The 14,364-nt window shown below is 44.3% G+C and overlaps 1 protein-coding gene across 5 annotated transcripts in view; it reads left to right on the top strand.

Annotated features, from left to right (window-relative positions):
- Nucleotides 1–14,364, top strand: part of LOC115198099 (protocadherin-7) — a 167,967-nt gene that overhangs the window by 51,427 nt on the left and 102,176 nt on the right. For 3 of the 5 annotated variants that reach the window (XM_029759780.1, XM_029759782.1, XM_029759783.1), the window contains exon 2: nt 11,629–11,851. The exons of 1 other annotated variant lie outside the window; for it this stretch is intronic. In XM_029759780.1, the coding sequence (XP_029615640.1) occupies nt 11,629–11,851 (223 nt within the window). The remainder of the gene's footprint in view (nt 1–11,628; nt 11,852–14,364) is intronic. One more of the 5 variants, XM_029759781.1, reaches the window with a different exon arrangement.

The raw sequence follows: 14,364 nt of genomic DNA, 5'->3' as shown, positions 1-14,364 counted from the left end.
CTCTCTCTCGCTCTCTCTCTTTCTGTGGCTCTGTCTCTGTGGTCTCTCTCTCTCTCTCTCTCTCTCTCTCTCTCTCTCTCTCTCCACTCTCTTGCCTCTCTCTCTCTCTCTCTCTCTCTCTCTCTCTCGCTCTCTCTCTCTCTCTCTCTCTCTCGCTCTCTCTCTCTCTCGCTCTCTCGCTCTCTCTCTCTCGCTCTCTCTCTTTCTGTGGCTCTGTCTCTGTGGTCTCTCTCTCTCTCTCTCTCTCTCTCTCTCTCTCTCTCTCTCTCTCTCTTGCTCTGTGGCTCTGTTTCTCTGTGGTCTCGCTCTCTCTCTCTCTCTCTCTCTCTCTCTCTCTCTTGCTCTGTGGCTCTGTTTCTCTGTGGTCTCCCTCTCTCTCTCTCCCTCTCTCTCTCTTTCTCTGTGGCTCTGTGGTGTCTCTCCGGCTGAAGGCATGGGGGTGCATGCTAATAGAAAAAGAGAGGAGGACTCAAACACATTGTGACTAAACAATAAGAAGTGAGGAGGGAATAAAATAAGGAATACATGGAGTTTGGAAATGGGAAGAGCTCCTTTTTACTCTTTCTCTTTCTCTTTGGCTGTCTGTGCCTCCCTCTCTCTCTTCATCATTCTCTCCCTCTCTAAAGTGTCTCCCATGGCACTAGGCTGATTAAGCAAAGTGAACACTCATGGGGGAAACACTGTTGGTTGGCAACAACTTTGTGCCATAACCCCCCCCCCCCCCGTCCCCCCCCGTCCCCCCCGTCCCTCCTGTCCCTCCTGTCCCTCCCCTCTCCTACCATATTCTCTGGCATCAGTGGGTAAAAGAGATTAGCCGGACCTTCATGTTGGGGCTGTGCCGCTGTCTGTTCACATTCACTAAGCCTCCATTGCTCACCTGGGCATGTTTTATTTATCGATATATTAATCTATATGTTTAATTATATTTTCATCTATATATTTAATGATATATTCCTCTATATATTTAATGATATATTCAACTATATATTTAAAATATCTTATTTTATATATTTAATGATATTCCTCTATATATTTAATGATATATTCAACTATATATTTAGTGATATATTAATCTATATGTTTAAGTATATATTCATATATATATTTAATGAGATATTTCTTTATATATTTGATGATATAATCATCTATATATTTAATTATATATTAATCTATAGAATTAAATGTATATTAATCTATATGTTTTTAAGTATATATTAATCTATGTATTTAATGATATATTCATCTATATATTTAATGATATATTCATCTATATATTTAATGATATTTTCATCTATATTTTTATTCCAATTTGTAAGTCGCTCTGGATAAGAGCGTCTGCTAAATGACTTAAATGTAAAAAATGTAATGATATATTCCTCTATGTATTGAATGATATATTCAACTATATATTTAATGATATTTTCCTCTATATATTTAATGATATATTCAACTATATATTTAATTATATATTATTTTATGTATTTAATGATATTCCTCTATATATTTAATAATATATTCAACTATATATTTCATGATATACTCCTCTATATATTTAATTATATATTCAACTATATATTTAGTGATATATTAATCTATATGTTTAAGTATATATTCATCTATATATTTAATGAGATATTTCTTTATATATTTGATGATATAATCATCTATATATTTAATTATATATTCATCTATATAATTAAATATATATTAATCTATATGTTTAAGTATATATCAATCTATATATTTAATGATATTTTCATCTATATATTTAATGATATATTCATCTATATATTTTATGATATTTTCATCGATATATTTAATGATATTTTCATCTATATATTTAATGATATATTCATCTATATATTTAATAATATTTTCATCTATATATTTAATGATATTTTCATCTATATATTTAATGATATATTCCTCTATATATTTAATGATGTATTCATATACATTTACATGTATATTAATCTATATGTTTAAGTATATATTAATCTATATATTTAATAATATTTTTCCCCAGCTAAACAAGGTGATGAAAGGTCAATAAAAACCCCAAGGGAACAACACTAGTGGTATTAGCAAAATGATTCAAGGTGATTTGATTTTTCACGTCATTAGATCATGAAATGACCACATGATAGAAATGGAGCAGGTTTTATTTGATTTATTTATTTAACCTTTATTTAACAAGGCAAGTCAGTCAAAGAGTAAGAAAGAAATACTAGCAGTAGCAGAATTGAGGTGAGTCTTTTAATCAGTAGAGGGTGATTTGAATAACCCACAACTTCTCCGACTACAGGAAAACAAACTTTGGTACACCTGTGGGCTTTCAAAGAGCGAGTCGGAGCCACTTCCAATGTCTGGGAGTGAAAGGCTAGCATTCACCTCCATTACAGTGTTACCCAACATGTGCCACAATGCACAGAGATCCCTGAGACACTGGACACTCTGGACAAGGGAGAGAATTTCTGGCTGAAAAGACTTATGCATCAATGTGTCTGAAAGCCTCTCTGTCTAGGAACATTTTATAGATCCACTGAAGTGAAACAGAAAACACTTGTACGCATTTCTTTTGACTCGGAGGCCAAAGACTGAAACACGACACAGAGTCTTGAGTGTTGTTTGGCTTTTTCATTTGGTGTTAGCTTGGAACAAAGCAGCCCTGGGGTGGATGGAATGTGTGTGGAGGAGGAGTGTTGGAAGTGGAGATGTAGAAGAAGAGAGGTGGAGGTAGAGAGGAGAAACCAAGCTTGACGGGGTCAATGTTATCACTCATGGGGAGCAAGATACCTGAGACTCCCCAGGTGGACAACGAGGCAGCACCCCTACACCCCTCTAACCACACCCCCCTCCCTGCCCTAACCTCAGAGTCTCTTACTCCCGTCCTACCCAACTTCTACCCTCCTCAGGGCTCCTCCAAAACAGATGAAGAGCCAACCGTGTTGGGGTATTCATCCCTCTAGGCCATCTGAGGTCTGAGATGAGTTCAACTCAGATTGTTTCCTGGGTAAGCCGAGAGGCTAGTAATTAAGTGATGTAACTGAATAGCACACTAACAGAACCTAACCCCCTGCTCATCAAGTCACAATTGATCTGCACTCAGACATGAATTCGTACCGCGTTGGTTTCATGTAACTAAAGCAGGAATGTGCTTTCTTTACTATGACTAGCTCCCATTTCACATTCAGCACCATTAGCCATGTTGCTACTACAGTACATGACCTATGCTAAGCTAACCCACTACAGTACATTAGCTATGCAAAGCTAACCCAGTACATTAATAATGCTAAGCTAACCTCCCATGTGGGCCCAGTGTTTGTGTAGAGGGGCTAGCACTTACTGTGTGGGTCTCAGGTGGCTGTGTGTAGTGGGTCGTTGTCGGGTTGCCCATTAAAAATGGAACATGGCAACTTAATTACCGACTGCCACTTCTGGAAATCATGACCTCACTCATGTGACACTAACTCCTCCTCTTCTCTCTATCCTTTATCCCTCTTTTCCTCTCACTCACCTTCCATGTCGTTCTCTTTTTTCTCCATCCGTCATCCTCCGAATCTTTCTCTCTCTCCCTCCCTCTCCCCCTATCTCTCTCTCTCTCTCCATCCGTCTAACTCTCTTCTTCTGTGCTTGGCTTCAGTGATAGTAGTGGATGCTGTAGTTAATGTTTACTCTCCTCAGCTCCAGTCAGGCCACACCTCTATTTCCACCAACCGCCACGGGCGTGTTCAGCTGAAATTACACACAGCATGTTTTCAACCCCCCCCCCCTCTATTCCTCCATCCATCCCTCTCTGTCCCGTCACTCCCCCCTTTCTCAGTCCACATGCTCCAGGGAAGCCTGGCTTAAATGTGAATTCAGTCATGTGCTAGAATTTGGTTCATGACAAAGTCTTATTCAAAGAATGACAGTGGGGATCTAGGACATATAATGATAATGTAGTGTTAACATGGAAGGAGGGAGAAGGAAACACTATGTATTCCATATGTATTTCGCATGTGCCTTTGTGACTTGAACAAGAATGAAATGTGGCAGGCAGAGATTTGCTGATATGTCATAGCAGCATAACAACAGTTGTTCAAGCTAACACACACACACACACACACACACATCTTAATCAACATTCCTGTATAGTGATTAATTTCTATTGATTGGTGGTTGTGGGACTACTAAGAATGCAGAACATAAATATATTGTTGTCAAGACAATCTACCATTCATTCATTCTGTGTTCTGCTGAGATAACACATAGATCATCTCAAGCACAAATCAACTATTCCTGACAACTGTTCAGCTCTTTCAATTAGGGACTTAAGGAGGAAATGAAAATAAAATCAGAGGTCACACGTTATTGACATGAACAGCACAACAAAACAGCTTTCTTATTGGCTCTAGGCCCCAGTATAGCACGTACAGGTAGGCTGACATGTGTTTCGACTTTAGATTCAGGATCTAGCCTGGGAGCCTGAGCCGGCCAACCACAGCAACCTCAGACTGACCACAGTATATCCCAGTAACCTGTGACTACTTCAGTTTAGTCTGTTCATTTGGCTGGAATGACTGAGGCGTTCAATCACCCATGGCTGTCATGGATGGCGTTCAATCAGTTGTACAGGCAGAGAGGAAGGCAGAGACCCTGTAGCGCTAGCCGGGGCCAGAAAGGCAGAGACCCTGTAGCGCTAGCCGAGGCCAGAAAGGCTGAGACCCTGTAGCGCTAGCCGGGGCCATAAAGGCTGAGACCCTGTAGCGCTAGCCGGGGCCAGAGAGGAAGGCAGAGACCCTGTAGCGCTAGCCGGGGCCAGAAAGGCAGAGACCCTGTAGCGCTAGCCGGGGCCAGAAAGGCTGAGACCCTGTAGCGCTAGCCGGGGCCATAAAGGCTGAGACCCTGTAGCGCTAGCCGGGGCCAGAAAGGCTGAGACCCTGTAGTGCTAGCCAGGGCCAGAAAGGCAGAGACCCTGTAGCGCTAGCCGGGGCCAGAAAGGCAGAGACCCTGTAGCGCTAGCCGGGGCCAGAGAGGAAGGCAGAGACCCTGTAGCGCTAGCCAGGGCCAGAAAGGCAGAGACCCTGTAGCGCTAGCCGGGGCCAGAGAGGAAGGCAGAGACCCTGTAGCGCTAGCCAGGGCCAGAAAGGCAGAGACCCTGTAGCGCTAGCCGGGGCCAGAAAGGCAGAGACCCTGTAGCGCTAGCCGGGGCCAGAAAGGCAGAGGCCCTGTAGCGCTAGCCGGGGCCAGAAAGGCAGAGACCCTGTAGCGCTAGCCGGGGCCAGAAAAGGCAGAGGCCCTGTAGCGCTAGCCGAGGCCAGAAAGGCAGAGACCCTGTAGCGCTAGCCAGGGACAGAAAGGCAGAGACCCTGTAGCGCTAGCCAGGGACAGAAAGGCAGAGACCCTGTAGCGCTAGCCGGGGCCAGAAAGGCAGAGGCCCTGTAGCACTAGCCGGGGCCAGAAAGGCAGAGACCTTGTAGCGCTAGCCGGGGCCAGAAAGGCAGAGACCCTGTAGCGCTAGCCGGGGCCAGAAAGGCAGAGGCCCTGTAGTGCTAGCCAAAGTCATTCCGTTACCCAAGAGTGATAAAGCGGTCTTTACTGGTTCTATCAGCTTGGAAATAATTATGTTTGACCAAATACAAGTCTATTTCTTGAATTTTAGCACACTCATAGAGAAGGGCATTCAACATGTACTGCACTGACACAAATGACTGATGGTTGGTTGAAAGATTGTGTGAGCTATTCAATTAGATTTTAGTGCAGCCTTTGATATTATTGACAAAAACCTATTATTGAGAAAACGTATTTGTTATGGCTATTTAACCTCAGCCATATCGTGGATTCAGCGCTATATTTCTAATACAACTCAGAGGGTTTTCTTTAATGGAAGCTTCTCTAATGTCAAACATGTAAGGTGTGGTGTACCACAGGGCAGCTTTCTAGGCCCTCTACTATTTTCTATTTTTACCAATGACCTGCCACTGGCATTAAACAAAGCATGTGTGTGCATGTATGCTTATGATTCAACCATATACGCATCAGCAACCACAGCTAATGAAGTCACTGAAAGCCTTAACAAAGAGTTGCGGTCTGTGTTGTAATAAACTGGTCTTGAACATCTCTAAAACTAAGAGCATTGTATTTGGTACAAATCATTCCCCAAGTTCTAGACCTCAGCTGAATCTGGTAATGAATGGTGTGGCTGTTGAAAACAGATTGAGGAGACTAAATTACTTGCCGTTATCTTAGATTGTAAACTGTCATGGTCAAAACATATTGATTCAATGGTTGTAAAGATGGGGAGAGGTCTGTCCGTAGTAAAGAGATGCTCTGCTTTTTTGACACCACACTCCACAAAGCAAGTCCTGCAGGCTCTACTTTTATCTTGTCTTGATTATTGTCCAGTCATACAGGGCATTCGGACAGTATTCAGACCCCTTCCCTTTTTCCACATTTTGTTACGTTACAGCCTTATTCTAAAATGAATGCCATAAATTTAAACACATATACCCCATAATGACAAAGCAAAAACTGATTTTTAGAAATGTTTGCAAATTTATAAAAAAATCAGTACCTTGTTTACATAAGCATTCAGACTCTTTGTTATGAGACTCGAAATTGAGCTAAGGTGCATCCAGTTTCCATTGATCATCCTTGAGATGTTTCTACAACTTCATTGGAATCCACCTGTGGAAAATTCAATTGATTGGAAAGGCACACAACTGTCTATATAAGGTCCCACAGTTGACAGTGCATGTCAGAGCAAAAACCAAGCCATGAGGTCGATGGAATTGTCCATAAATCTCAGAGACAGGATTGTGTCGAGGCACAAATCTGGGGAAGGGTACCAGCACATTTCTGCAGTATTAAAGGTCCCCAAGAACACAGTGGCCTCCATCATTCTTAAATGGAATACGTTTGGAACCACCAAGACTCTTCCTAGAGCTGGCCACCTGGCCAAACTGAGCAATTGGGGGAGACAAGCCTTGGTCAGGGAGGTGACCAAGAACCCGATGGTCACTCTGACAGAGCTCCAGAGTTCCTCTGTGGAGATGGGAGAACCTTCCAGAAGGACAACCATCTCTGCAGCACTCCACCAATCAGGCCTTTATGGTAGAGTGACCAGTCGTATGCCACTCCTCAGTAAAAGACACATGACACCCACTTGGAGTTTGCCAAAAGGCACCTAAAGACTCTCAGACCAAGAGAAACAAGATTCTCTGGTCTGATGAAACCAAGATTTAACTCTTTGGCCTGAATGCCAAGTGCCACATCTGGAGAAAACCAGGTACCACTCATCACCTGGCCAATACCATCCCTAAAGCCATGAAGCATGGTGGTGGCAGCATCATGGTGTGGGAATATTTTTCAGCAGCAGGGACTGAAAGACTAGTCAGAATTGAGTGAAAGATGAACGGAGCAAAGTACAGTGTGATCCTTTTTGAAAACCTGTTCCAGAGCGCTCAGTACCTCAGACTGGGGTGAATATTCACCTTCCAACAGGACAATGACATGACGCACACAGCCAAGACAACGCAGGAGTGGCTTCAGGAAAAGTCTCTGAATGTTGTTGAGTAGACCAGCCAGAGCCAGATTGAACATCTCTGGAGAGACCTGAAAATAGTTGTGTAGCAACGCTTCGCATCCATCCTGTCAGAGCTTGAGAGTATCTGCAGAGAAGAATGGGAGAAACTCCCCAAATACAGGTGTTTCAAGATTTTTGCTTCATCACCCAAGAAGATTCGAGGCTGTAATCACTGCCAAAGGTGCTTCAACAAAGTACTGAGTAAAGGGTCTGAATACTTACGTACATTTCTGAAACCTGTTTTTAGCTGTGCCATTATGGGGTATTGTGTGTAGATTGATGAGGGAAAGAAGCTATTTAATGACTTTTAGAATAATGTAACAAAATGTGGAAAAAGTGAAGGGGCCTGAATACTTAACGAACGCACTGTATGTAGGGGGACCCAGCCCCTGAAGTGACTGTATGTAGGGTGACCCAGCCCCCGAAGTGACTGTATGTAGGGGGCCACAACCCCTGAAGTGACTGTATGTAGTGGGATCCAGCCCCCGAAGTGGCTGTATGTAGGGGGACCCAGCCCCCGAAGTGACTGTATGTAGGGGGACCCAGCCCCCGAAGTGACTGTATGTAGGGGGACCCAGCCCCCGATGTGACTCTATGCAGGGTGACCCAGCCCCCGAAGTGGCTGTATGTAGGGGGAACCAGCCCCCGAAGTGGCTGTATGTAGGGGGACCCAGCCCCCGAAGTGGCTGTATGTAGGGGGACCCAGCCCCCGATGTGACTGTATGCAGGGTGACCCAGCCCCCGAAGTGGCTGTATGTAGGGGGACCCAGCCCCCGAAGTGACTGTATGTAGGGGGACCCAGCCCCCGAAGTGGCTGTATGTAGGGTGACCCAGCCCCCGAAGTGGCTGTATGTAAGGGGACCCAGCCCCCGAAGTGGCTGTGTTTAGGGGGACCCAGCCCCCGAAGTGACTGTATGTAGGGGGACCCAGCCCCCGAAGTGACTGTATGTAGGGTGACCCAGCCCCCGAAGTGACTGTATGTAGGGTGACCCAGCCCCCGAAGTGACTGTATGTAGGGGGACCCAGCCCCCGAAGTGACTGTATGTAGGGCGACCCAGCCCCCGAAGTGACAGTATGTAGGGGGACCCAGCCCCCGAAGTGACTGTATGCAATACATTGCTATGTGTTGTTTTAGGAATTCAGCATTCTCTGCTTTGATCTCATCAACCCCCATTGTCTCATTGAGGTACTGTTGTGATTACCTCGTGCAATTCTGATATCTGATTGGAGGTTATCTTTACAGTACTACTGCTGGTCAACAACAATGAGGAAGGGATGGAGGGAGGCTTTATTTTCCCCTGCCTCTCTGCACGTGACACTCATAGACAGATCCCTCTGTGATCCTTCTACGTTCTGGATCCTAGGAGGGTGGGGGTGGGGGAGTGGTAACGGGGGTTCTGCATCTTTCGTGGTGGATGACATGCTTACTGTTGCCTAGTTTCACAGGTGCTGCCACCACACACACTTAGAAACAAAGTAGTCGGGAAAGAAATGGCTTCTTATGCAATTGATGTGTTTAGAGGAGAAAAGGGTGTTTATAAAATCTCAACAGACCCTCTGGCTATTGCAGTGTGTGTGTGTGTGTGTGTGTGTGTGTGTGTGTGTGTGTGTGTGTGTGTGTGTGTGTGTGTGTGTGTGTGTGTGTGTGTGTGTGTGTGTATAATATATATGTGTGTGTGTGTGTGTGTGTGTGTGTGTGTGTGTGTGTGTGTGTGTGTGGTGTGTGTGTGTGTGTGTGTGCACTCCATTTTGGTCCGAAAACAAATTATAATTTTGTTTTCCCAGAAAATAGAAGGAAACGCAGGTGAACCACATTTATTTATTTATTTTCTTGTTTTTTTCTCTTCCCTTTTTTCTCTCAGACTCAATCTTCCTCTCTTTGCTTCGTCCAAGTGTTTCTCTCACAACCACCTCTCTACCAATTAATTTAGCAACAGTCGCTTCATTCGAAAAATACATTTCAGGTCAAAACAAGTTTATAAATTGCCTGGCTTGGCTGATGAGACAGTGGATTGCACAGTCATACTGAAAAGAGTAAATAGGCATTTCAACATCATAGATTTAGCCAGGTGGTAACTTGTGGAATCAACAATGGCTGGAATGCAATTTTAACCAATCAGCATTAAGGATTAGACCCACCTGATGTGTGATCCAGAGTATAGGTTTGAATTTGCTTCTGCTGTTTATACCACCACTTCGTTCAAGCTTGGGATCGTTGTCACGCACGGCTCAGACCTTTGTTGTCTAGGAACGAGCCGAGGAGGGGTGGAATAGGTTTTGATATCTAAACGTCATTTAGAGCGTTATTGCAGTGAAATAACAGGACCCCCCTTCTGGGCCTTAATTTTAATTATGCAACAAATGTTTGACTATCCAAGTGAAATTCCTATGAATATTTATTTCAGTTCATTTGTTGAGTTTTGATTGTAATTACATGGAAACATGATTTATTGCTAAGATTGCTGCATTAGCCAGGGAGAGAAAAACTGGAGATATAAATACAGAAATGAATGCCAATTTTAACATGCAGAGAGGAGGAGGACACTTTTCCCCAATGGTTTAAGAGTCTCTAGCCTCCTGTCGTTGCCTGAGATTCAGAGGCGCTTGAAACAATAATTGTTTCTCCATGCCACAATAACTAAAGGGGTGTCATTTCTGTAGGGAACTGTCGCAGAACGACCAGTGTGTGTGTGTGTGTGTGTGTGTGTGTGTGTGTGTGTGTGTGTGTGTGTGTGTGTGTGTAAGACATTTTGATGGAGATGTCAGGTATGTTTCTTTGTCCGCAATGGTGACAATTTCCAGGGTTTGGAACCATGGCACATATTAACGTTGCAATTGTTAATAATGATGTGTAATAACTGATAACAGTCAGAGAGAGAGAGAGGAAAAAAGGACAAGAGCAGCGATACAAAGACAGAAAATGGTTTGAATAATGGGCCCCTTCCCTGTTTAATATTCTAGTGATGAAGAATGAAACGAGGGAGGACAGGGGGAGAGGAGACGGGAGGAGGGGAGAGAGGAGGGGAGAGGTCCAAGGGGTGTCAGTAGGGGAGATGCACAGCTACAGTGGAACTGTGACTGTATCAAATTAATGAATCTCATTATGTAGTTGTTATTCCATTTATTCTGGTAATGACCAAACTTGCCGTTAATTTGTTGCCTCCCTCTGTCATTCTCTCTCTCTCTCTCTCTCTCTCTCTCTGTCTCCCTCTCCCTCTCTCTGTCGCACTTTCTTTCTTTCTTTCTCTCTCTCTCTCTCTCTCTCTCTCTCTGTGTGTCTCTCCCTCCACACACACAAATGTAGACCTATCGTGATGGACACTGATTTCTAGTACACCCTGTCCTCGAGCCTCATCAGTTGTTCATGCAAAGCTTTTGTCAACGTGCAGTAAATCAACCTATCGCTCCTTCTTCTTAGCTCCAGTGTTTTCCCACACCTCCCATAAGGAGTTTACTCACCTTGTCCTCTTTCAGCCGCGGCGTCCTTCCCTCCTCCTGTATTTAACACACCATCAGCTAACTAGCTGCCGTATGGACCCCTGTGGGTTTTCAGACGCTCTCGGAGTAGTGAAAAGCTCCTCTGTGTACTACCTACATGTCTTTTAGAAGGAGTTTGGGCAATGGGATGTTATTGTACAGCCATAATATACATTCCCTTGTGTTAGCCACTCCTATCTCTTGTTTGTGTGTGGACAGGTGTTCGGCCTATGATATGTAGCTTCGAGCGTGATGTCATAGCGTTTGGCTACCAGACCCTTCGCAAGCAAACTTCTTCAGCAGTTAACACCCCCTACTTCGACTTGAAGTGTATAAAAGGTCTAGCAACTCCCTTAACTGTAGCTCCCAATAGCCCCTTCTTTCCTCTGCTGTATTGTATACATACAGTACTCCTTACCCCCTACGTTTACACGTCATTTATACTTCAACTGTATCCCCTACACTTTTTAAACTTAACCCCCTGTCCTCTGTGCCACGGAGTTGAACCCCCTTTGCCCGGGCGTCCCTCCCTCCCTCCTATAGTCCAGCTAGTGACCCCGACGCCATCTTATTCTCTCTTGTAGCCGTTCCGCCGAGTGACCTTCTCGGTGGTGAGCCAACCCCAGGACCCACACCAGCAGGGATCGCTGCAGAGCTGCTACGACAGCGGGCTGGAGGAGTCGGAGACGCCCAGCAGCAAGAGCTCTTCGGGGGGCCCCAGGCTGGGTGCATTGCCCCTGCCCGAGGACAGCTACGAGAGGACCACGCCGGATGGCAGTGTCGGTGAGGCAGATCATATGGAAAATGGTAGGGGCAAACACTAAAGAGCAGATATAAAGTGCAATACACATTGAGACATATATTCTACACATCGAGATAGATACAGGTGGATATAGATGTTTAATTCCCAACGTGTAGGAGTTCTTGCGTGTAGAGCAAGCAGGTGGTATTGTGCGTTATGGGTGTGAGGTGTATTTTTAAGGTTGATTTTGAACAGGGAAGTGAGGTCTGCATCGTTAGGGAGTGTTTGATATGCCCTCTGGTCATGAATACTGCAGCTAGTGCAGGTTGAATTTAATTTGAGACCACGTATGCATTCATCAAGTGAATATAATCTGAAGCACAGGCAGGTTTTGCTTTAGCCTTTGATGCACGCTCCTCGTCTCGTCTTGAAAGACCTGGGTTAATTTGATTAAGTTTGAGTAGATGTAATACCCTTATGAATTTATTTCCATATTAGATCAAGGCCTTGGTAGTTAATCTTCCGGTATGTTCTTTGGACCGCGTCGCCATCCCCTTGCTAGTTGAATTTCATCTAGACCTACTGTACATCTACCTGGCCGGATTGATTTTCTACGTAATCTTTATTTAGTTTTTTGCCCCGATGAAATTAGGTTTGTGAAGGCTGAAGTGAAAAAACATTATTTTCCACGTTCCATTGTATCCTTCGGAGACATTGAGCTAGATTCTAGAACAACCTAACTGCAGTACAGATGGATCCATGATGATTCACTTTCTGACGGTGGTTTATTTGTCTATAATCAGTGCTTTGCAGGGTGGAGCTGATTCTCTTGTAGATTTTAAAGGGATGGATGATACCCCAAAGCATGCTAGCCTAGCTTCCTCCTTAGGCTCCGTTTCTACCATTGGTTTAGCACATACTATTATCTAAAGACACTTCCAGTTTACACACTGTATTATGTGACCTGGAATCGAAACCACAACTCTGGTGTTGTGAGGCAAGCTGTTTTATCAAGGCATTGCTGAATCTGCAGCCCTAGTTGATGTATTCTGTGGCATGGGGAAAAGCAGCCAGGGTTTAGAGGTAATGGACCCACTAATAGTCTGGTTTAGATCTAACAAGCTTTGGCCGTTTTAAGACTGTAAGCCTGAGCAGGGTGACTCTACGAGTGGCTGAAGATCAGGATATTCAAATTGCGTAAATCTTCTGTGATTTCCTTGTGCAATGTTTCAAGGCTTTGTGTCCCACAGTTTATCTGAGGTGAAATCAAACCTTGCCACATCTGCAGTCCAAATAAAGTCCATATTTTCATAATTCATAATCTAACTACATTTCTATTAAGGCGATATGAGACCGGAATTTGACCTACAGGTTGTCAATCTGTCTGACTTTGAAATTAACCTGTGCATAGATTTACCAACAGACAGATAGATCCAGCCAGAAAGACAGACCCAGACAGACAGCCAGACAGATAGACAGATCCAGACAGACAGACAGACAGACAGACAGACAGACAGACAGACAGACAGACAGATCCAGACAGACAGACAGACAGACAGACAGACAGACAGACAGACAGACAGACAGATCCAGACAGATCCAGAACGATCCAGAACAATCCAGACAGATCTAGACAGACAGACAGACAGACAGATCCAGACAGACAGACAGATCCAGAATGATCCAGAACGAACCAGACAGACAGACAGATCCAGACCGATCCAGACCAATCCAGACAGATCTAGACAGATAGACCGACACAGACCGATCCAGACAGATCCAGACAGATAGACCGATCCAGACAGATCTAGACAGACAGACCGATCCAGACAGATCTAGACAGATAGACCGATCCAGACAGATCCAGACAGATCCAGACAGATAGACCGATCCAGACAGATCCAGACAGATAGACCGATCTAGACCGATCCAGACAGATCTAGACAGATAGACCGATCCAGACAGATCCAGACCGATCCAGACCGATCCAGACAGATTGACCGATCCAGACAGATCCAGGCAGATCTAGACAGATCTAGTCAGATAGACCGATCCAGACAGATCCAGACCGATCCAGACAGATCTAGACAGATCCAGACCGATCCAGACAGATAGACCGATCCAGACCGATCCAGACAGATTGACCGATCCAGACAGATCCAGACAGATCTAGACAGATAGACCGATCCAGACAGACAGACACAATGTTCAACTCTGGGTGTCTCAAATGAGCTTTTTAATTGAGCCATTCTCTGAGAACATTGAGGCTGCTTAATGTAGATTAAAAACACTTTGTATGTCAGATGACTCAGGTCTACTCAGTGTGGGCTGGGGGCTGCTGGGATTTAAGGCCTCTCTTTCAGAACAATAGCTGACCATTTACGGGCCAAATTAGCCGCAATTAAGGGCTCATTTCAATTTGGCCTGCTCTTAAAGTAATTGGAATGAAGGAATCAATATGAGACAGGTAAATTAGATCAAAACTGGGTCTGCCTATCAATCAAGTACACTGAGGTCAAAAAGAGAAAGAGTTGAAAAAACACACACTTTGTGGAAAAGATTGAAATGAAAGTTTTTG

The sequence above is a fragment of the Salmo trutta genome, chromosome 8 (genome assembly GCF_901001165.1).
Source record: "Salmo trutta chromosome 8, fSalTru1.1, whole genome shotgun sequence".
NCBI classification, from domain to species: Eukaryota; Metazoa; Chordata; class Actinopteri; order Salmoniformes; family Salmonidae; genus Salmo; species Salmo trutta.
The sequence above is the reverse complement of the archived record's forward strand: the minus strand, read 5'-3'. Positions and strand labels throughout refer to the sequence as shown.